Raw genomic sequence first — 24,423 nt, 5'->3', positions numbered from 1 at the left:
AAGCGACGCGTACGCGTGACTGACGCGTCCGCGTGATTTGGAGATTTGCTCAGCGACGTGTACGCGTGACCGACGCATCTGCGTGACTTGCAAAAAAGACCATCGACGAGTACGTGTGACTGACGCGTACGCGTGACATGCGCCACGTGCAGAAAATGCAGAAAAATGCTGAGGGCGATTTCTGGGCTGTTTTGACCAAGTTTCCAGCCCATAAAACACATATTAGAAGCTGCAGAATGGACAAAACAAGTGGTCCCCACCCATCAGCTGAAGACTTGTTAATTAATTCGAATTTAAATTCAAATCTTATTTTTAGGAAAAGATATTATTTTTTAATTTTAGATAATTAGATTTTAAATTTATTAGAATTAGTTATAAATAGGAATTTAGATGTCATCAGATTGGAACTCTGTACATTTTACCAGAATCCTAGTTTTCTTCTCTGAACCATGAGCAACTAATCCTTCATTGTTAAGGTTAGGAGCTCTGTCTATTTGTATGGATTGATTTTATTGCTTTTTCTATTTTAATTTATGCATGGATTTATAATTTAAGAATTGTTTTCGCTCTTTATTTTATGAATTTGGGTGGAACGAAAGTATGACCCTCTTTCTAATTGAGTTCTTATATAACTTGGAAAAGCTCTATACTTGAATAACAGCTTGAAAACAAATTCTCCTAAATTCTAATTATCTGAATTTAACAGTATACGTGACATATAATCCTTTTATTTCTTGGGTAATTAGAGTTTTTCTGGCATATAAACTAGAAATTGATTATCACCCTCTAATTGGAATTAATTGACCAAGGAATTGACAGTTATGAATTTAAGAGGAGACTAGGAAGGTCGAAGGAATTAGGGTCTAGTCACATACAATTTGCCATAAATTAAATCCTGCATAATTAAATTAGTTAGTAAGAAAATTTAATCCGAAAAAATAGATAACTCTGAAACCTTAACTATTTTCTCCATATTTTATTCCCAACTCATTGCTGCTTGCTTTCTGAAATTCTTAATTTACTGTTTAATGCTCTTTGAACACTCAATATACTATTCTGTTTATCTAACTATGTAATTTAATCAACCGTTATTGCTTGATCCATCAATCCTCGTGGGATTGACCCTTACTCACGTAAGGTATTACTTGGTACGACCCGGTGAACTTGCCGGTTAGTTTGTGGGTTATAAACACCACACCACCTGCCCCAACCTCTTCCAATACCGGTGCTTTTGACAGTTCCATCACACTATCACAGTCTGGATCTGGACGCCATGCATGAGAGGACTCTATTTCTTGACACGGGTGAAGAGGATTACAACCTAGACGGTGGTGTAGAGTTTTGGGAAGGCCACAAGTTTAGAAGCTGAGAGGCAGTGTTTCAGGGTGTGAAGAACTACAGTATTCGGAGGAGTGATGAGTACCGGGTGATCGAATTGTACCGGTTAAAGTACCATGTGCAATACTGTCAATCTGAGAATGGGTGTCAATGGAGCCTCCGTGTGGCCCTTCGGCAGAACCTCGGATACTGGTAAGATTAAGTTTACTTGTGCTTTTCATTACCTATATGCGATATACTAAGTAGGTTACGACATGGCTGAAGCAATCTTGTTTTGTTGTGTTCAAGGAGGTTTGGAGGGTGGGTGGAGTGCATAGTTGTCTAGCACCCACCATGTCTCAAGACCATCGTCAATTAGACAGTAGTTTGATCTGCAGGGTCATCTTGCCGTTGATTCAGTCCAACCCCTCTGTAAGTATTCCGGTTCTGCAAGGTGCGGTCCAAGCAAGCTATCACTTCAAACCATCTTACAGAAAGGTGTGGATGGCCAAGCAGAAGGCAATTGCATAAAATATTTACTTTCACGACTAACCTCATCGAATCGTAACTGGTCGATCGATACCCTCCAGTACAGGACCCTGGCCTGATGCTGATCCATACTCTGCTGTTGCAATCCAACCAACCTAACAATAACAGAGATATATACAATTCATTATGTAACAAACCATGCGAATTACCAAAAATGTTTAATGCGAATGAAAAAGTAATATTTGGTTATCTCGCAGCTAGCGGATACTGGTAGACTCCTCTATCTGGTAGACACCACTGAGAAAATCTCTGGTAAATCCAACTCATCAAAAGCGGAGTGCAACTGGCGATGTCTGTAATGCCCCGCTGTGTCGCCAAACATAGTGACTGGTAAGTCCAGGCAAGCACCGTAGAGCCCCAAGATAACGCCCTACACTCCGCAAAGTTTCGGAGAAGCGGTAGCCACCGTACGTGCACCAGGTTGTTGGACTTGTTTGTCAATAGATACCCTCCGATTAGTAACGTAATATAGCATCGGGCATACTATCGGAGGGTCTCAGGATCATCGGTCCGGGGCATCTGGCAGACACGGTCACGCAACCAAACCAGCTTTAGCGTGAACAACTCTTTCCTCTGCGTAGCATGCTGTGCCGCCACCGGAGGCCTGGCACCAAGCAGCTGCTCTACCTTGGCCCACATCTCCGTGCCGTACCACTTACCAAAGTTACGAAGGCACCCCCCAACAGGGTTTCCGTGTGCACGTAGGCCTAGGTTGTACGCCACGTCCTGCAGGGTGATAGTAACCTCACCCCACGGGAGATGAAACGTGTGTGTCTCCGGACGCCATCGCTCCACGAGTGCCAAAATCAAGAAATTGTCAAATGTGAAGTCTCTAAGGGGCACCATGTCGCCGAATCCGGCCTCATCCCGATACGGGATAATGGCGTCCGGTGGAGGAAAGGTATGGCTGACTCGCCGGGGCAGTAGAAGGCGAGACCTCTGCGGAATGAAAAAAAATTTAACCTATAAAGAGATAATAATAACTTTTTGTACTCTAATTAAGAACAAAGTACTACTACTACTTAGGAACATACTACCATGTGTCTACTCTATAGATGTCTCTAAATTATTTATGTCGGTAAGCAAATCCTAATTAAGTCATACCAATCTTACACAAGCAAATACTGTTCTAAATTCATGATACGGTCTAATCCCTAAAGCATTTTACTTATTGCTTGTCACTACGAGACTACCCTAACAATGTCCACATCCTTAGATTAACCGAACAGCACATAACTAACCTCGAAGTCGGCCGCCCTGACGTAATGCAATGTCTCGTTTAGTCTGTTGATGTTCTCGTCGTTCCCTTCCTGGTGTGCCATTACCGTATCGGACTCAAATATGGTCTGAAAGGGTAAAAAGAGGGGAGAAAGAGTTTGCTAAGTCAAAATGGGGTTTAGGTAATGGTCTGTAAACAACTTATACTTATAGGCGTCGTTCGGCCTTATCTTGTTTACACTGTAAACGAGATACACATAATTTCATCTCGTTTACAGTGTAAACGAGATATGACTAGAGAACACAAATCGGTAAATATTGTTAAAAATATTTATTTCTGTAATTATTACTTTTATTTTATTTATTTAAATAAAAAATCTGAAGGTGATGGTACATGCAGCGACAAATATTCAAATCCAGGTTATTACAGAGATTATGTTTGTCCAAATTGCGACCTAGAGGCTTGCAGTCAATTTCTCTAACAACTTGCAAGCGAGGGGATTGCATTACTCGAAATAATAATATAACTGTTTGTCATCGTTCATGTTTAAACAATAATGATGTTGAGTTAATAATCATTAGTGAGCTGGTTAGTTTCACTTGAATAATATACGAGTTACATCCTTACATATATACTTGAATAATAATTTTCATGTAGTACTGTACTATAATACTATATGGAACTCATTTTCAATTTGTTTTGTGAGACCCATAATACATATTTTTATTGCTTTTGTGTAGTTATCCCGTATAATTCTTAAAGTTAGTTGTTTTTTACTTAGCATTTTTGTGGTCTCGTTTAAGGTTAACATCGCATATAGACATTCATTTTTGAATGTATAAATATTGTTAAATCAAAACCAATAAACAAAAACATGTATCAAGGAAGACAAAATCATCACTTTGTTGGAATTAACTAGCTAGCTCATCCTTGAAAACATTGTGCCGAAGATGTTGGATTCATATTTGTTGTATTCCTTCTGCTTGAGTTTCAGCTCTTTGTACTCAACTTTAATGTCTCTGATGATAAGCCAATCCAAGTAATGCAACAGATAATTATTAAGTATTATTCAAACAGAATTAAAAAAAGGGAGAAAAAGGAAAATAATGTATTGGATGTACCAATCTCAATTTGGTGCATCATGTACCATAATCTAATGGTATAGATTCAGGTCAATAGAATTATATATCTTAACTTGGTGCATGATGCACTAAGTTTAATTGGGATTATGATAGAATTCTAAAATGAGTAGTTATTATAAATATTAATTGAAAAGTGCTGAGTTTGAAATTGCAATAACTAATTAATATAGAGAATTTACCTGTTATTTGGATCAATAATGAGTGCTCTTTTAATATCAACCTCAGCTTTCTCCAAATCTGATGTTTTTAGGTATGCTTGGCATCTTCTGTATAGAGCCTTCACATTTAAAGGATCTTTCTCTAGTACCTGAAATTCATTCAAAATATACAGAAAAATTCCATTAATTAATTGAATACAATTTAGCTAACTCTGTATTATTATGCAAACGATATATTTTTTTAGAATTTCTCATGATACATTGATAAACCACTATTTTATAGTTTATCTTGTGTTTAATTGAGTGGATTTTATCAATCTTTCATACACTTGTTTATACAAAATGCATGGGTTTACATTCTCCTTCCTGATTTTGTGCTATGACTAAAAATATGCTTCTTTGGTCTTAATTTAGCTAATCTTAATTCTCTCTTATTACTATTCGATGCCTTGATATGTGTGTTAAGTGATTTCAGAGATTACAAGGCAAGAATGGCCCAGAAGATGGAAAGGAAGCATGCAAAAGTGGAAGGAATACAAGAAACTGAAGAAATTGCCAAAGCTATCAGTCTGACCTCTTCGCACTCAAACGATCATAACTTGAGCTACAGAGGTCCAAATGATGCGGTTCTAGTTGCGTTGGAAAGATAACGTCCAGGACTTCGATTTGATATATAATTTGCCATAGTGGTCATACAGCTAGGCGACGCGAATGCGTGCTCCACACGGACGCATCGCAGTGACGAAAATCAGCGTGGCAGATTTCGCCCCCAGCGAAATCTGGGCTATTTCCGGCCCGGTTTCAAGCCCAGAAAACACAGATTAAAGGCTGCAAAGTGGAGGAATGAAGGAAGACGACTCATAATTCACTTTTCATAATTTAGATATAGTTTTTAGAGAGAGAGGTTCTCTCATCTCTCTTAGGTTTTAGGATTAGGATTCCTCTTAAAGGATTTAGGATTTCTTCTTCTCAATTTCCAGGTTTAATGTTCCTTTTATTTATTTTCCCAATTTAATTTATGAACTTTTTCATGTTAGATTTGAATTTATGTTTAAACGTAATTTGATGTGTTTCAGATTTATGATTGCTTTATTCTATTTATAATGTCTTCAATTTAATTTAGAATTTTCTCTTTTGACTTTGGTTAAGTTATTGGTGATGGTTGAGTTATCAAATAAAGCAGTGGTTGAAATTGGAAGTTGCGGATTAATTTAGTTACCTCTAAAACTAGTCTTCCTACAGGAGTTGACTAAGATCTTAGGAATCAAGTTAATTATTCCACTTGACTTTCCTTTATTTAGTAAGGGATAACTAAGTGGGAGCACTGAATAATTCTCATCACACCTGATAAGGATAACTAGGACAGGATTTCTAATTCTTATACCTTGCCAAGAGTTTTATGATTTATTTAAATTAATTCCTTACAATTTGCTTTCTTCCATTTACTATTCTTTCTTTTTATCTTATACATTAAAACCCAAAAATATACCTTTTCTCATAACCAATAATAAATCATACTTTCCTGCAATTCCTTAAGAAAACGACCCGAGGTTTGAATACTTCGGTTATTTATTTTTATTGGGTTTGCTTAAGTGACAAACAAAACTTTTATATGAAAGGATTCTCTGTTGGTTTAAAAACTATACTTACAACACGATTATATTTTTATATTTCTTTATCGATAGAAAATCCGATCGTCAAAATGGCACCATTGTCGGGGAATTGCAAACGTGTGCCTTATTATTGGTTATTGTAAATATTTTTCAAAAAAAAAAGAAAAAATTTCAGATTTTTATTTTAAAATTTTTATCTTATCTTATCTTAGTTTTAAATTTCAAAAATCAAATTTTTTTCAAAAATCATATCTTTTTCAAAATCTTATCTTATCTTTTTCAAAATCTTATCTTATTCTTTTTCAAAAAAATCATATTTTTTTCAAAATCTTATCTTATCTTTTTTTTCAAAAATCATATCTTTTTCAAAATATTCTCTTTTTGTTAGTTTTTGTTTTTATTTTTTCCTACTACTATGAACTCTCACCCCTTTAGCTATGAGTCTGGTTATAATTATATTGCAGTAGAGGAGATTACAATGAGAACATGCATCAAGGTTGGGACAATCAAAGATAGGAGGAGCCACAAGGATTTGATCAACCCTCATGGCAACAACCACCTCCAATGGACTATCAACGGCCGTTCTATGATGCATATCAAGACAATGGCTATGGTAAGCACCAGTGACGGATCCAGAAAATTTTGATAGTGGGGGAAAAATTTATATAATATCATAATAATTTTTATAATAAAAATAATATGTGTATATAAAAAATTAAATATTAAATTATCTATTAACCATTATATATATGTGATAAATATATGTATTGTTTAACTTATTTTTAATGTGTATTTTATATTTTAATATATATTTTATACAAATAATTATTTTTTTATGTATATATAACATGATTATTAATATGATTATATTTTATTATTGTAAAATATGAGTAACCTTCAAAATATCTAATATATAAATTACAATACTAAAATAGTAATTTAGATAATAATATATAATTTAAAATTCTATTATTTTAGGTTTTATATTTTAAAAAATTAAATAATTTTTCTCTTAACACTACCATCAAAATTTCTCTGTTTTTATATATATTACTAAATAATTATTTAAAAATTCACTTCTCAACACAATTAGAAGTCGACTCTTATTGATATTTATAGTTAAAAAAGTTCTTTCAATTAATATAGTTGCTATGCAAAAATTAAAGCTAATTTAAAAAGAAGATAAATAATATTCTTTTGAGTTGATTTTTAAAAAAGAACACTAATTTCATTTAAATTTGAGAATTAATCATTCTAACGAATTTCTAATATAAAATTTTTAAATTGACGATTAAGTACCAAAAGTTGAGTAAAAAATTATTATGAGGTCAAACTTAATAATCTAATAGGGGCAAATATATATTATTATCATATACTACTAAAAAAAATTTTCAAATCGTAGTGGGGGCGCTTGCCCCTACACCACTATACATAGAACCGTCTCTGGTGAGCACTCTTTTGATTATCAACAACCACCACCATATGCCTATGAACCCCCTCCTCAACATGACTTTGGACCACCATACTCACAAGTCCCTTTCCACCATTCACCTCCATATGACCCACATCCGTATCCACCATACCAACCACCTTATGAGCCATATGAACCAAAAGTGGGAATTATGGGTAGCTAGACATGATTTTAGAAATTATATAGAATGTATGTATGTTAGGTGATAGCTCAAGTTACTCAAAGATTCAATTTATAGCTCACTTAGCCATACATATATCCTCACCCTTGCCTTGACCCCATTACAATCTTGAAAAGACTTCATGATGTGTGCATTGGTACGTTAAAATATTTGTTGATTGGTTAGATGAAAAATAAAGTTTAGAAAGCATGACTAGAGAAGAGTAGAGTGGATTACCCTAGACACTTAAGAGAGCAGAGTGATATACACTACCAGTGAGGGTTCAATGCTTGATTCCTTGTTCCCTACTTTCATGAGCTATCTTCTTCTTACACGTTTACTTGTACTTTATTTTATGATTTGAATTAGTGAAATCCAGTTCATAACTGTTCTTGGAGAATTTGATTTACTTTTAACCAAGTAGGTAAAAACATTTTGTATGTAGTTGCATTCACATAGATAGGTTGCATTGCATACTCTCTATCATTCCTCTTCACTCCTTTATAGCTTCTCTTGAGCTTAGCATGAGAACATGCTAATGTTTAAGTATAGAGAGGTTGATAAACCACTATTTTATGGTTTATCTTGTGCTTAATTGAGTAAATTTTATCAATCTTTCATACACTTGTTCATACAAAATGCATGGGTTTACATTCTCCTTCCTGATTTTGTGCTATGACTGAAAACATGCTTCTTTGGTCTTAATTTAGCTAATCTTGATCCTCACTTATTACCATTCAATGCCTTGATATGTGTGTTAAGTGATTTCAGAGATTACAGGGCAAGAATGGCTAAGAAGATGGAAAGGAAGCATGCAAAAGTGGAAGGAATACAAGAAACTGAAGGAATTGCCAAAGCTGTCAGTCTGACCTCTTCGCACTCAAACAATCATAACTTGAGCTACAGAAGTCCAAATGATACGGTTCCAGTTGCGTTGGAAATCTAACATCCGGGGCTTCAATTTGATATATAATTTACTATAGTGGCCGTACAGCTAGGTGATGCGAACGCGTGCTCAACGCGGATGCGTCGCAGTGACTAAAATCAGTATGGCAGATTTCGCCCCCAGCGAAATCTGGGCTATGTCCGGCCCGATTTCAAACCCAGAAAACACAGATTAAAGGTTGCAAAGTGGAGGAATGAAGGGAGACGACTCATAATTCACTTTTCATAATTTAGATGTAGTTTTTAGAGAGAGAAGTTCTCTTCTCTCTCTTAGGTTTTAGGATTAGGATTCCTTTTAAAAGATTTAGGATTTCTTCTTCTCAATTTCCAGGTTTAATGTTCCTTTTATTTATTTTTCCAATTTAATTTATGAACTTTTCCATGTTAGATTTGACTTTATGTTTAAACGTAATTTGATGTGTTTCAGATTTATGATTGCTTTATTCTATTTATGATGTCTTCAATTTAATTTAGAATTTTCTCTTTTGACTTTGGTTAAGTAACTAGTGACGCTTGAGTTATCAAATAAAGCAGTGGTTAAAATTGGGAGTTGCTGATTAATTTGGTTACCTCTAAAACTAGTCTTCCCACAGGAGTTGACTAGGACCTTAGGAATCAAGTTAATTACTCCACTTGACTTTCCTTTATTTAGTAAGGGATAACTAAGTGGGAGCACTGAACAATTCTCATCACACCTGATAAGGATAACTAGGACAGGATTTCCAATTCTTATAACTTGCCAAGAGTTTTATTATTTATTTAAATTAATTCCTTACAATTTACTTTCTTGCCATTTACTATTCTTGCTTTTTATCTTATACATTAAAACCCAAAAATATACCTTTTCTCATAACCAATAATAAATCATACTTCCCTGTAATTCCTTGAGAAGACAACCCGAGGTTTGAATACTTCGGTTATTTATTTTTATTGGGTTTGCTTAAGTGACAAAAAAAACTTTTGTACGAAAGGATTCTTTGTTGGTTTAGAAACTATACTTACAATGCGATTATATTTTTATATTTCTTTACCGATAGAAAATCTGATCATCATTCATTCAATAGAAACTTCATTTCCATTTAATTAACTAATTCATTCATTCGTTCTGTGCATCCTACAATCAAGGGCATTATTATTAGTTGTATTAGAACCGTTATGAAACTATTTTTTTTCAAAGTTTAAGCTGATTAAAAGAGACATAAATAATTATATCTCTAACATGTCTCATCATACAAGACTTTGTTAGTGTTAAGTTATTATTTATCAATTAGTTAAGTTAGTTCAAGTTATAGGCAGTTATTTATACTTCACAGTGAATAAAATTTTTTGTATTGTAGTATTACCTACGCCAGCAACCACACCTTTTGTATATATACCACATATATAGTACAATGAATCCATCGAATTCATTCCAATTCTTTCACTATTCTTTGATTCAATATGGTATCAGTCGCTATCATTTTTTCCTCGTCTTCCACATTCTTCCTTCTTCAATTTTCCTTCATTTTTCTCTATTTTCTCTTATTCTTTCACTACAAGATTTCTCTTTGTTTATTGGAGTTTTTTTGTGGAAGTTTTAAAAAACCTCCATAACATATTTTATTTTTGGCAAAATATGAAACCCCCATTGATTAATGTAAATTTAAATTTATAAGTCCAATTGTCTAAACAAATAGCCGGTTCTTAATCTCCTGCTCTGACCCAAACAAATTTCATTTCAAACAAAAATTTGTCCAAAAAATGAAGAATGAAGAGTGTGATACGATGAAACCCTAGATCTACTCGCCGCCACTGCATTCATCTCTCGCCATTATCACCATCAAGCTCGCCGTAGCGTCTGATATCAGAGGGAGAGTAAGCTCGTCGCTGCTGCCATTCATGTCTTCGTCGTTGTCGGCATCAAGCTTCTATATCAATGTGTTGTCTCCTTCATCTACATGCAATAACTTTTGAGACCAGAGAAGAGTGAGTTCGTAGCCACCGTCGGTGCCACCATCAAGCTTATCCATAAATACGTTTGGTTTTCTCCGCACTCACCTAAGGTCAATTTTTATTTGTTCATTTTTCTTTTTCATTGTTATTTATTTAACTCAATTTAGTTATTCTTTTGTTTCTCTCTACATTTCATGCCTATATAGCGTAGTAAGAATTTGATATGAAGAGAGATCGCGACGGTGGTAGTGTGACGGTGTTGGCGATGGTGGAACAGAGAATAGTTCCTCAGAGGGCGCAGAAGGTGAAGAAGAGTCGGCAGGTTAAAATACACCTTAATTGTTTGATTTGATCCTAGTTGTGTGCAGGTTTAAGTGTTTTTCTTTGTATAAAAAGAAATAAAAAGCTTTGATGGAAGCTGTAGTCATATCATCTTTGATTGTTTTTGTTCTGTTGCAGATGAGAAACTTCACAAAGAAAGAGATTCTTTAGAAAAGTGAGAAACATTTGAATTCTGATATAGCAATCATTTGTATAGAGACTGGTGCACACGAAAAAGGAAATGAATTTGTTTGTAAGAATGATTCAATATTTCAATTGAAACTGGTTGAGATTGAACTTGTGGAAATGGGACTCCATATGAGATCCCTTTATAAAGGTTGATTCTAATTTGAAGATAACAGAAAGATGATTAAGAGGAAATCATTTTGGCATTACTGATTTAGATTTAGTGCTTAGGATTATGTGTTTATTCTGGTTGCTCTATTGTTCTTAGGTGATTTGATATAATTGTAACTATGTTTTGATGGAATTGTTGAAGGACTGCAAAAAATTAAAGCATGTGTTGTCTTAGATCTTCAAGAATTTATCTGTTCAGTAAGAATCTGTTACCAATTCTTGTTTTTAATTGGTTATTTGATTCAATTCAGCTCACATCATATACTATAGTAAGTACTCTCCTTGTCACTATTCAATTATTGTATCCAAATACATTGTATTGAGTTCTTGGGTTGGAGTGGAGTTAAATAATTTTCACTATGATCCATGTCACAAGAACCGTATATAGTTTTCATTTGCAGTGGACATAAATCACATTTGATTTGATAGATTAGTTGTCAATACTGAACTTTCTGATATATGATTAATACTGTATGTTTTCTATAATGCTTCAGACATGGGATCAAGAACTTCGCTTTTCCATGGTTGATGGAGACTTTAAGAAGTTTAATGGCAAATGGTATGTACAGTCTTTCTACTTGAGAATATGGCAATTGGACACTTGTAAACTTCGTCAGATCCTTTAAATCACTTCATTCTGCTAATCATTTGTTCCCTCTTTTTCTTAGTCAACATAGTAATTAAACACTTCAAAAGCTGCTAAAATCTATGACTACTTTCTTTCTTCTTTATTGTTATTTGTCTAGATTTGATTAATATATGTTAGAGTCATGTCGTGTGGGAGAGAGAATATTTTAGTCAAATAAATTATTCTTATATGAACACTTTTCTTTTTTCTGATTTAATTACCATAATAATAATTAATTTATGCAGATTTGAGACATGAACCTTTCCAATGTATTTGGACATAAATGTGTCTAGATACATTGATTTTCCGATGTACCAGAAAAGTAAGAGTGCTAATTGGAATGAAGGGGGAGTAGTTTTCTCTTGATCTCATTATGTTTATTGACCAGTACTCCTATTCATGCAGCCTAATGCAATAGAAAATGGTCCCTATGATTATACCAGAAGTGGAAATCCCACTCGAGATGCTTCAGAAAGGTTCACTGTGTCCTGTTAGTTGTGTTTGTTTACTATTGCAACTGCCAATATTGTGGCATTAATGTTTTCTTTTCTCACCATGTTTTACCTTGCATGCTGTGTTCTCAGTTTGTTGGCAAAACTTGATAAGGCGGATAGAGCCCTATGCTTCACTAGTGGAATGGCTGCTCTGAGTGCTATTTCTCATCTTGCTCAAGCTGGTGCCTTTTCTTTTTTTCATTGTGCTATATAATCTGGTTTTTCTTTATTTTTAGTTGTGAAATTTATATTAGATTCATTATTGAGTATTTAAGAATATGAGTAGTTTCATGCTTTGGAGTCTCTGCATGCATTCACTCATGCAGTGCAGTGTCATCACTATTGGTATTTTCCCTAGATTATTCATTTGTTGGATTCATTTTGAAAACTTACCGATTAATGCACTATTGGACTGAAAGCCATGAATTCCTAAAGGACTGTTCTTTTTCTCCCTAGATTATACTTAATTTAGTCTTTAATTACTTAGCATTGACTCTTGACAACAAAATTTCAACCATTATACCCGTGATCTATTCTATTATTATAGCTAGTTTTCCCAACTTGATGCACGCTATTATTACATGTGTATATAAACAGAAAAACTCATATCTATTTGGTCTTCCAAAGATATATGTTGTTGCATGCTATTTTATTTTATTACATGCATATATGACATCCTCCTCTGTAGATTCTAATATAACTCAATTCAGTCTATATCCATTTTATTGCGAACTAAATACGAAAGCACACAATTAAAACAGCTAGTGTTTTCGCCACAGTTGTTATAGGAAGCTTCTCAATCGAGCCACGGTTGCCGCTGCAGTTCTTGCCGGTTGCACGATTCCATCTCATCGAAGGATGAATATCGATCCTCGCGCAACATAGAAATCAGCTTGTTTAGGCGTTACCGGAACTTCATTGATCATGGTGGAGGTGACAATCTAAAAGTATGTCCACTGCCATAACCTAATTAACTTGCTTCTCTATATTCAAGTAACCGATTTATTTATCTTAATTTTTAGGAGTTCATCACTGCGGGAGTAAATGCGTATGCACTTGGATGCACTGATGAAGGATTGAGGAAAGAGCTTACTGATATAAAGGACTCTGACATTGAAATTGAAGCAATGTCAAGTTACGGTGGAAGCAGCAGCTTGAAATCTAAGATCATCTCAGAGGAGGTAGTTTTTTGCTTTGAATTTTAACTAGCTGGTTCATGAGTTGTGCTGGTCCTAGATCTATAAGTTGTCTTAATGTTCATGCAGGTTGATGAATGCATTTTTTGGTTAAGCATTATATTCTCAATCAACACAACGATGCACTGTTTCAGCGAGCGCAATTAAAATTTCATGTTTCAATCCATAGCCAAGAGGTAATCTCTGTTCAAATCACCATGTGCATTTTGTAAAGGTATTTGGATTTCCTGAAAAATGTTCTAACTTATTACCAAGAAAAGCAAATCATGATAACAACTATATAGGGAAGGCTACTAATTTACCATGATGAATTTTTATAGTATCTATTATGCTTCTCTCTCATTCTATTTCCAATTTTGAAGGCACCTGCTTTGAATGTTATCAGTAAGGATAGAATACATAATTGGATACATCTATCCTGGGTATGGAAGTATGAAACCGAGAATTTCTTTTTTTGCAAGACTTCAACCTTTACATTAGTGGTATCTTATTATTAGAAAGCTTAGGGCATATTAGGAACTAGGAAGCATCACAATGGCATGCTCCTAAATCACTGCTAAATTGAAACTAACCCAGAAAGTTAGGTAATCGATAAATTGACATGTAATGCTATGGTTATTGCTCATTATGCATATACTGGCATACAATTGATGTTATATGTGCTATACTGAGTAACTTCAACAATATATGTTTTAGACAAGAAGTATTTGGTTTGATACATTGTATGGTTGAATTTCTGTTGTGGCTGAAGTGATCATTTGATATTAACAAGAGATTGTGCCATTGATATTGTGTTGCAGATTGAACCTCAACTTTTATCCAGAAAGAATGTTATGATCGCTGCCCATGGAAACTCCCTGAGATCCATTATCTTGTATCTCGACAAGTTAACTTCCCAAGAGGTGATTGTCAAGTTCATATATCACACTAAATAGTGATTATTTGTTTATTTAGTGTTTTCCTTCTAACCTTTCTATAGGTTATTAGTTTGGAACTATCACATATCATAGAAACTTGGACCTTAATTTTTAGTTATGGACGAAAATCTAGGAGAGGCCGCTATCAATTTTATCCTTTCTTTAGCTTGCTATTGCTGAACAGAATTTGTGATAAATAATCTTTTCTTCTTTCTACATTTTAATTGCTTAGTACATTAAAAATAAATCTCGTTATTCTTTTCACTTCAATTTTCATGCTTGTATAGATTTCTGCTAGCAGAAGAACTGAAGCTACCAAATTTGTCCAATTATGGAATGAAATTATTTGCAGTTTTCGTGAGGAAGATGTCATTAGTGATAGGCAAGGCCTCAAAGAAAATGTCTTTACTTGCTCTTACCTGCCTTCTATTACTTTCTCCTTGATTCTTATGTTTAATTTAATTATATTCCAGAAATTGATCGTTTCTATTTTATGCATCTATATGGGTATTGACCTCTTGTTATTTTATTTTACTTTTTAAAGAAAAACAGTTTAAAAACAGTAATAGTTATGTAGACAATACCATATGGAATTATATGTTTGGAACTATTGACATTGAGAATTTTTTTATATATAAAGTTATGTCTTATATTATTGAGGAATTGTGTTATAAAAGATTTAGTTTTTAATTTGAGAATATGTAAATGAGATGAGATTAATGAATGATTTGAAATTTAAAATAAATAAATAATTACAAGATTTGTGGAGGTTTGAAAATCCCACAAAATAGTTAATATTTGTTAAATAAAAAAAATTAATTTGTGGGGGTTTTAAAACGTCACAAAAGTGATTTAAAACTGCCACAAAAGTACAATATAAAACCCCCACTAAACATACACAAAACCTCCACTGAATAGATTGTGGAGGTTTTTGAAAACTCCCACAAAAGACCTCGTGGCACCTCAAATTTTGGGGGTTTTGGAAACCCCCATAAACCATTTGGTGGGGGTTATAAACCTCCACAAATAGAAGAAAAAACCTCCACAAATAAATAAAAATCTTGTAGTGTTTCTCTTCTTTCTCAATTTCTTTTCTTCTTCACACTCGAACTCTTCCCATAGAGTTGATGAGAGCTGCCTTATTTCTTCAAATTAAGTTTTATTATTTGAAGAAGTTAGGGTTCCGATCACGAGATCGAGTGTGAAAGACCATTCTTTACTCAAGAACAAATTTATTCATAGCAAATCCATTTTTCTTGTCCTCTGTAGACCAACCAGGACTCACTCTAGTTACTCAACAACTCACCGAAGAGAATTATAACTTATGGAGCATAGCCATTAAAAGGGCCCTCAACGCTAAGTGCAAGTTTGGATTCATCAGTGGTTCTGTATCGCATCCAGATCCTAAGCTTAATGCCGAGAAATTCGAGATATGGCAATGTGTGAATGATATAGTTAGCACCTGAATTCTCAAATCGGTGTCCAAAAAAATTGCAACATCCCTGGTTTATACTAATTCAGCTGAAGAGTTGTGGAATGATCTCAAAGAAAGGTTTCAACATGGCAATGGTCCAAGAATTTTTGAACTCAGGCGGGAGTTAGTGAACTTGAGTCAAGGTTCGATGACGGTTTCACAATACTTCACAAAGATAAAAGTTCTTTGGGAAGAACTCAACTCATATCGTCCAATTCCTATGATTCGCGGCCAATGCAAGCTTTTCTACAAGACGAGGACGTACATTGTTTTTTAATGGGATTAGATGATTCCTATGCTCAGATTTGAGAACAAATTCTATTGATGGAGCCTCTACCATCAATCAATAAGGTCCTATCCCTAGTAGTCCAAGAAGAGAAGTACAAGGCGATTGGAGCTCCCTCAACCCTAACTCAACTTGTTTTAAAAATTAGCATGTGCCTCCACAATCAGGCAAAGAAAGAGGAAATGTGAAAAAAGACAGGCCTCTTTGTTCCCATTGTGGAATTTTCAATCACACAATCGATAAGTGTTTCAAGCTTCATGGTTTTTCACCAAATTATAATAGAGGAAGAAGTCCATCCATGCATAGTCTAAAGCAAGTAGCACACAATTTCATTGGAGGAGAGTCTCAATTGCCTTAAGATTCATCCTGACATCTTCTTTGACTTTGTCCTCTCCAATCCAATATTAGATTCTGAACCGTTGCCTAATGCTCCAACAATCCCAACCGTACCTGAGATACTTCAATCACTAACTACAACCAATAATCAATCCCAAATACTCCCTCTTATAGAAAACCAGACCTCACCTTCTACTTCCATCCAACCTAGAAGATCCCCCAGAACTAAACATACTCCCTCTTACCTTCATGACTACATTTGTCATAATAAATCTCCTTACCCGATTTCAAACTTCTTCAGCAACCATAGATTGAACTACACTTATCATTCTATTTACCAAGACAATCTTATTCCTGAACAACAATTTTACCATCAAGCAATTAAACATGAGGAATGGAGGACTGCAATGAAAGAAGAACTTGAGGCTTTGGAGTCTAACAACACTTGAAAATTAGTTCCTTTACCACCCACAATAGTTGCCATAGGGTGCAAATGGGTTTACAAAGCCAAACTAAAAGCTTATGGGAGTTTAGAAAGGTACAAAGAAAGATTAGTAGCCAAGGGATACACACAACAAGCAGGAATCAATTTTAAAAATACCTTTAGCCATGTAGCTAAAGTCACCACTGTACAAGTTCTGTTAGGCATTGCAGCAGTGCGTAAGCGGCATATAATCTAATTGGACATCAATAATGCATTTCTCAATAGGGATTTGGATGAAGAGGTATATATGGAATTTCTAATGGGACATCCCGAATGCAAGAAAGGCCTGGTATGTAAGCTTACAAAGTCACTTTATAGGCTTAGACAGGCTTTGAGATAGTGGTTTCACAAATTTTACTCAACTCTTAAACAAAATGGTTTCACTCAATCCAAGAGTGACTACTCCTTATTCTCAACAGATTCTAGTGATTTTGTAACCTTCCTATTGGTATACATAGATGACGACATCATAATTGCGGGAGCTAACCTTGATATGGTGACCAAAGTCCAATTAAAGCTGCAATCCATTTTTAAACTCAAAATATTAGGGGACTTAAATTTTTTTTTAGGCTTGGAACTCGCCAACAGTATACACTCTCTTTGCTAGAAGATAGTAACCTCTTGGACTGCAAGCCAGCAACAGTTCCTATGTATGCCAAACTCAAATTATGAGCTAAAGAAGGTGATCCGATCTCTAATGCTTCTGCATATAAGAGACTCATTGGTTGTCTCATGTACCTCACTTTCTCCCGGTCAGACATTACCTTTGCTGTCACTAAACTGCACAATTCATGTCTAACTCATGGATGCCTCATTTACAAGCTGCTCACCAAGTATTAAGGTATCTTAAAAATGCACCAGGCCAAGGGATTCTATTTTCAGTTGCTTCCCAACTCACCCTGTCCATATACTCTGATGTTGATTAGGGTAGTTGTCTCGACACAAGGACATCAACTACAGGCTACTGTGCCTTCTTAGGTGACTCTCTTATTGCTTGGAAGCAAGAAGCGACAGTAGTCTCTAGGAGCTCCACCGAAACCGAATATAGGACCATGGCTCATCCTAGCTGTGAGGTTATTTGGTTAATTGGTTTACTTCAGTTCTTTAGAGTCCAAGTCGATTTGGCCATGTTATTTTGCAACAACATCTCTGCTCTTCAATTGGCATCAAATCCCACCTTTAATGAGAGATCCAAGCATGTTGAATTGACTGCCATTTTATCCATGAGAAGATTGAAGCTGACACCATTAGATTGATTTATGTACCTACTAAACATCAACTAGCTGATATTCTAACTAAAGCTCTTCCTTTACCTCAATTTCACTTTCTTATGTCCAAGTTAAGAACATACAATTTGTATGCTCTAACTTGAGGGAGATGTTAGTGTTAGGTTGTTATTTATCAATTAGTTAAGTTAGTTCAAGTTATAGGTAGCTAGTTATAGTTCACAATGAATAAAATCTTTTGCATTATAGTGTTACCTACACCAACAACCACACCTCTTGTATATATACCATATATATAGTGCACTGAATCCATCAAATTCATTCCAATTCTTTCCCTATTATTTGATTTAATATTCTTTTTGGTTTGCGTACTCTTTTGCTTAGCTTTTTTTTTATTTGTCTTATCTTAAAGTAATTTTTTTTAAGTCAATAAGAATCGAATTTCAAAATTTTAAGTTATAAAAGTTCTGATACTATATGTCATGAAACAAATTTTTTAAAAGATTCAAATCGATAAAAAAAACATATGAATAATTATATTTTAACAACATCTATAATCAAATGCTTTGATTTTGTATTAGATGAGATATATCATAGAGGACACATGAAAGTGAATCCACTCTCTATTCAATGTTTTTTGTTTTTCTTTTGAGGAAAAAAAGATATTAAAAAAAATCAACTTTTTTTAAGCTTTATTTTCAAATTAAAATTTATATAAATTAGCTCATATTATTAAGAGGAAGAGAGGATACCTTTGTGCATAATCTGGAAGCTTCAGTGTAGTCCCCCAATTTGAGTTTACAAGCAGCATTATTCAAGTTACATGATAACCGTAACGTATTTGCATGACTCTTCTCATCTTCACTGAATGAATGATCAAACTCTATGCATTTTACAGCCTATACAGTATCAAATCAATAAAAATATATCTTTAACTCATTAATAATTCCACAGTATATAGTATATGTATATAACCAACTAATTAATCAACTAACCTTTTCATATTCCATGGATGCACGCTTGAAATTTTCAGCCTTAAACATCAAATTCCCATCATGCTTCTTCTTCTCACAAGCTTCTAATTTCTCTTGGTTGTCCATCTTCCAAAATGGTTTCTCCTTTAAACATTAAAGAAATTTGATTTGAGCATATCATAAGTGAGAAATAAAAGTAATTATTATAAATAATTCGTCTCAATCAACTAACCTTAACGAAATCAACCAATTCAACTTCATAGTAAAGGGCTTTATTATTACTATTATTGTTATTGTTAGGTGTATCTTCTCCTTCTCCCTGTGAATTGTTGTCACTAAAATAATCAGCACTGATAGTCACAAGAGCTTGTTCTGCTTTTTTCATTGTCATTATTGCTCTTTCTAGACCCTCAGGCACCTGTCCTGGAAAAATAAAATAAAACACCAAAATTAAATTGATAGTGTTAATGAATAATTTTATATTTAACATATTTACTTGCACATGATTTTTTTTATTTATTTTGGTTTTGAAGTGTAGGTTATACACGGATCTATCTTATCTTGTACTAAATTCTCAACTTTTTATTTAAAAGAATGATCTGGCTAACAAGAATTGAACTCTAAACTTTTTCATTATAAAATTTTTGATAGTATGTAGCAATGTTTTTTATATCCAACATAAATTTCAAGTATGACAAAGAAAAAGTATACCTTCTTGAATTGTGAACTCAAAAGGTTCTTCCTCTGATCCTTTCTTCTGAATAATTGTTCCATCTTTTTGTTTACATGAATATATAACTGCAAACAATTGAAAACATTAATTTAGAACTTAAGAATTAAGATAGCAAGAGTCTAACAGTTCAACCTTCAACTTCTTCTGCAATACCAAGATAATAGGAGCCTCATGTATTAGATTTACAGAAGTTCATTTTCTTGAGATACAAGTTACCTTTCACATGAGATCCTTCGTTGGGACGATCGAACCCCTCACCAGATTTCTTAATTTTCTTCAATATTTTCTTATTGCCTGTGACATCGGTCACAATTTTCCAGGATACTAACTCTAGTTTGATTGTTGTTATCTTGAAATCCGGTCGGAGAAAACCATCAGGCTCCTTGATTCTATCTGAATTTTGAAGGATTCCATCTACAAAGTTAAATTAATATCAGTCTATGGCTAAATATACTAATATATTAACTTTTTAATATAACAAATAAATCAAGATTACAATTATTTTGAAGCAGAGAGTATAACACAGCACAAAGAAAATAGGAAAGTAACAACTTGGAAATATATTATTCATATTTCATCTGAAATAAATTTTGAATTTTTATTAACTTACAAGAGAATTTCAAAGCTAGCTCTGCCACCTCACCCTTTCTCATGGTCTTAACTGCTACACTCATGGCAGGACATAGATAGCCTGATCCAGTACACAATAATGTTGAACTTTTGAATCAATTTTATTTGAACAACTAAGAAAATAAAATAAATTCTGAAACCAAGTACATAAAGCACTAAACCATACCTTCACTTACATTAAATTCCACACCTTGGTCAGAGTTAGAGACAAGCATGCCACTCTCTAGCATTGCTTCATATTTCACTGTAAACAATCACCAATACGCCACTTTCAAATCTTGAAAGACTACTTTGTCCCTGTGTTTTTCGTTAGGGACGAGAGGGTTGAGGTTTACTCTAATTATATTTGAGTAATGATAAGGAATCAATTCTTTTTCGGCCAATATCAGCTAATCTTTTTTAAAATTATTTTGTTTATCTTAAATTCTAGACTCTAAATCACAAACTCTTAACTTTAGACCCTAAATTATGAACCCTACAAAAAATTGACTAATGTTGACTAACTAAAAGTTGATTTTTTATACTTTATCACTATATGAATTAAAAAGGAAACATAAGAAAAAAGCAGAGTGTACCTAGAACTTCATCAGCGTCTTTAGGGGTAGCCCATCCATCTCCCTCTTTTAGAATCTTTTTGATGATTCCTCCATCACCATTCAAGTCTTTAATGGTATTCCAAGATAGCAATTCGATTTCGAAAATGAGAGTCGCGTTGGGAGGAACCAGTGGTGGAGACCCTACTTCCCCATACGCCAAGTTAGGTGGCATTTTGAAGATTGCTCTCTCCCCTTTCTTCATGCTCCCAACTCCCTCATCCCAGCCCTTGATAACTTCACCTGATTATAGAAATAATAGCATTGAATTCGATTTCCATTTGATTATCCACATTGTGAACTTCCATTTTTAATAGTTATCACTGAATTTATACACTAGCAAGTAAGTTTATATGTAACTTTGTAAACTAGAACATTAAGAAGATATTATGAAGTATGGAAGTGCATATTACATTGGCCTAATTTGAAACGAAACGTGGACCCTTTATCATAACTGGATTCAAGAGATGCTCCATTTTCAACTTGTCCTCTGAAATTAACTGAAGGAGGAAAAGACAACGTTAGCTTTAGCATAGTTACATAAGCAATATGTAAAATATTTTACGTTAAAATATACATATGGCATTTTGCTATGCAGATAAATTGGTACGCAGTACATGCGAATTGGTATGCGTTATGCTTTCTAATTGGTGAATTCATGTAACTATGAGCTTTAGTATTAGAACTCAATATCAAAAGGTGATAAAGCTGAAAAATTAAGTATGAACTAGACTACAAAACAAGAAAAGGAGAAAGATAAGTGAAGCATATGAAGTGGTATAAAACAGGGGGTAACCTTCAACCTCGTCTCCAAAGAATGGAGTTTGCCAAGTGAGACCTTTCCTAATAACACGTTTAGTGAGGCCATCATTTCCAATTTGCAAGAGTGGAGATTCAGAGTTCTGAGCTTCAAATTCAGCTTCCAAAGACTGGCTTGGAAGAGGAGGAGACACTGCCATTGAAATGAGACAGAGAGAAGAGATTGTGTTGTGTGTTTCAAAGCAAAGGATAAGCCGTTGTGTGTTTCCCTCCTTTTGAACCTGTCGGTTCACAGATATTTTTTTATTGCTATTTTTTTATTTCTTCTATCGTTAAAAATTAAAATGTAATAAAATTAATTTGCGGGGAAAAATTACTCTCAGCTCAAATGCTGAATTCATTTTCTTAATTTTACAAGAGTTTTACTTTTTTTTTATATATACTTTAGAATAAAAATTAAAGGTTTTAGTTAAACTATACTCACTACCTATGATGGATTTTTACTGAATGGTATAGATATAAATATATATGAAAATTAAACATATTGTTTCCAAGAATATATTACGTTAACATATTTGGTTTAAGTCTCTAATAAAATTGTAATAATTTAACTTAATTCATTTTGAAACAATAATTTGAATGATCTTTTAAAACTAAATTATCATAACTACTCTTAAGAATTACAGAAAAAAATTTTAAAAAAAAAATTGGACCTATATACAAGTAATGACGGAACTTGAAACAAAATTTTGGGGGGCCAGATAGAGAATAATTGTCAAGATGCTTTTGATATGATCCCACTTTTAAGATAAGCTCATCTAACCTCATCTTTCTGGTTTGAGTGATATTGCCAAATTTAAAGCCGTTTTCTAGGGTCTCGTTCCAAAAAATTAAGGTCAAACTCATTAGATATAACTTTTTAAACTTTTAAAGGTTGTATCTCATTTTCTTTGTGATTCATTAAAGTAGAAGAACTATCTACATGTGTTGATATTGTAAAAGTTATATGTTCTCCTTCTTAAATATTAGTCTTCCTCTTAAAAAATATATCAATTCTTTGATTTTTCATTATTATTTTATATAAAAATTTAAATATATATCCTGTAAAATATGTAAAGAAGAAGTTAGAAGGATAAATATTAAAATTTCTAATATTTATTGAATTTTTTTATTAATTTATACAAATACAATAATATTAATACTTATTGAATATTCTATTATTTTTTATTATATAAAAAATTAAATTAATAAATAGTAAAATATAAAATAATATTAAATTAAATAAATAAAAAATATCTAATTTTTTATATTTGAACTTAAAGATAAAGGGAGTGTTGCTTATTGAACTTATTAGGTACTTTAAGTCATAGTAAAGCATTTAAGCCAATTGAACTATTTTTTATCTTTTGAAAGAAGTACTACTTATTTTTTTATAAAAAATTTGGAAGAGCCATGTCTGAACTAAGTTCTACCCCTGTATACAAGATAAAATTTTATGCAACCAAAAATAAATGTTTCTAAAATATGTTTATTAAGGATAAAATCAAAATTAATAATCAATTATAAGAAAAAAATATATTAAACCTAGATAAATCATAAATCTAGTGAATAAAATGCCGGTCAAATAATAGGCAGTGGAAGTGCATAAGTCATAAGTGCAGTTCATTAAAAAAACATAAACACCAACAAAGATGTAGGTCAGAGACTACCAAAAAGCCAACAAATTAGTTTCTTCATTGTAACCATTTTAGCCCAAAGAGCAAAAATTTAATCTTATTTTTCTACTGGGTCAGGCTGACCCAAAAATTTTCTAGAGTCAAACACTTGCTTTGCTCGCGCGAATGTGCTTTAATTTTTTTTTGTGACGAATGTGCTTTAATTTGAAAGGATATTCAAACGCCTCTTTCTTTTGTTTTATCATAGTGTAATATTTCTGCTGCTTAGTTTGCCGAAATTTTTATCAGAACAACATGAGAGATGGCTACGTGAGAGGAGGAGCCTCTCGAGCCTACGATTCTAGAACTAAGATAAGAGAAAAGAGAGCGCGAATTCATCGCAGCATGAAGAAAGTGAAAAAAGCGAGAGGGAAAGAGTTTACAGGGGACACTGGACTCACCCCTCGCTTGGAAGATTGGATGGTAGAAGAAGAGGTAGAGAGAGGAGACTATAGAACTAAACCAGAACCAGAAAAGAAAACTCAGATGGATGAAGATAGAGGAGAAACAAGATCACCACCTTCCTTTGTGGACAAAGTCAGAAATGGAAAAAGTAAGGGAGAAGGAAGGAAGGAGGACATACAAGCCAACAGGGAAGTAGAATCCTCAGAGGATGAAGACGAGGAATATTCAGAGATAACAGTGAAGAAACTGCCCAACGATATATACAACATCGTCATAGGAGAAGGAGTGAAAAGAGAACTTAGAAAGAACTGGTGGAAGACCTTGATTGTCAAGCTACTGGGAAGAAAAATTTCTCTGGTTTCTCTCAAAAGAAGACTAGAGGTAATGTG

General features: G+C 33.6%; 1 protein-coding gene across 2 annotated transcripts; it reads right to left on the bottom strand.

Moving 5' to 3' along the window:
- Positions 1 to 949: 949 nt before the first annotated feature.
- Positions 950 to 22,185, bottom strand: LOC112696777 (70 kDa peptidyl-prolyl isomerase). 2 transcript variants are annotated; one of them, XR_011862390.1, is made up of 15 exons: positions 21,952 to 22,185; positions 21,569 to 21,655; positions 21,138 to 21,398; positions 20,729 to 20,806; positions 20,543 to 20,623; positions 20,149 to 20,346; positions 19,911 to 19,997; positions 19,432 to 19,622; positions 19,221 to 19,343; positions 18,978 to 19,124; positions 4,407 to 4,534; positions 3,987 to 4,104; positions 3,108 to 3,212; positions 1,871 to 2,805; positions 950 to 1,764 (listed from the first exon to the last, which is right to left on the bottom strand). XR_011862390.1 is itself a non-coding variant. In XM_025749641.2 (12 exons), the coding sequence occupies exons 1-12, from the start codon at positions 22,112 to 22,114 to the stop codon at positions 4,005 to 4,007; spliced, it is 1,644 nt and encodes a 547-aa protein (XP_025605426.1). In that variant the 5' UTR covers positions 22,115 to 22,185; the 3' UTR covers positions 3,883 to 4,004. The 2 variants fall into 2 exon arrangements, 1 of the variants encoding a protein (XP_025605426.1); XM_025749641.2 differs by lacking the exons at positions 950 to 1,764; positions 1,871 to 2,805; positions 3,108 to 3,212 and having other exon boundaries at positions 3,883 to 4,104.
- Between the last annotated feature and the right edge of the window lie 2,238 nt (positions 22,186 to 24,423).

The sequence above is a fragment of the Arachis hypogaea genome, chromosome 6 (genome assembly GCF_003086295.3).
Source record: "Arachis hypogaea cultivar Tifrunner chromosome 6, arahy.Tifrunner.gnm2.J5K5, whole genome shotgun sequence".
Classification (NCBI taxonomy): Eukaryota; Viridiplantae; Streptophyta; class Magnoliopsida; order Fabales; family Fabaceae; genus Arachis; species Arachis hypogaea.
Note: the sequence above shows the minus strand (reverse complement) of the source record. Positions and strands in the feature narration are given on the sequence as shown.

What these genes read in the sequence shown, in the direction of transcription:
- LOC112696777 (XM_025749641.2), bottom strand. Translation starts at nt 22,114, where the DNA reads ATGGCAGTGTCTCCTCCTCTTCCAAGCCAGTCTTTGGAAGCTGAATTT. An exon ending in CTTTGGAGACGAGGTTGAAG is followed by an intron (nt 21,656 to 21,951) that starts GTTACCCCCTGT and finishes TTCCTCCTTCAG; the next exon opens with TTAATTTCAGAGGACAAGTT. An exon ending in CTTCCAGATTATGCACAAAG is followed by an intron (nt 4,535 to 18,977) that starts GTATCCTCTCTT and finishes AATGAATTTCAG; the next exon opens with GTACTAGAGAAAGATCCTTT.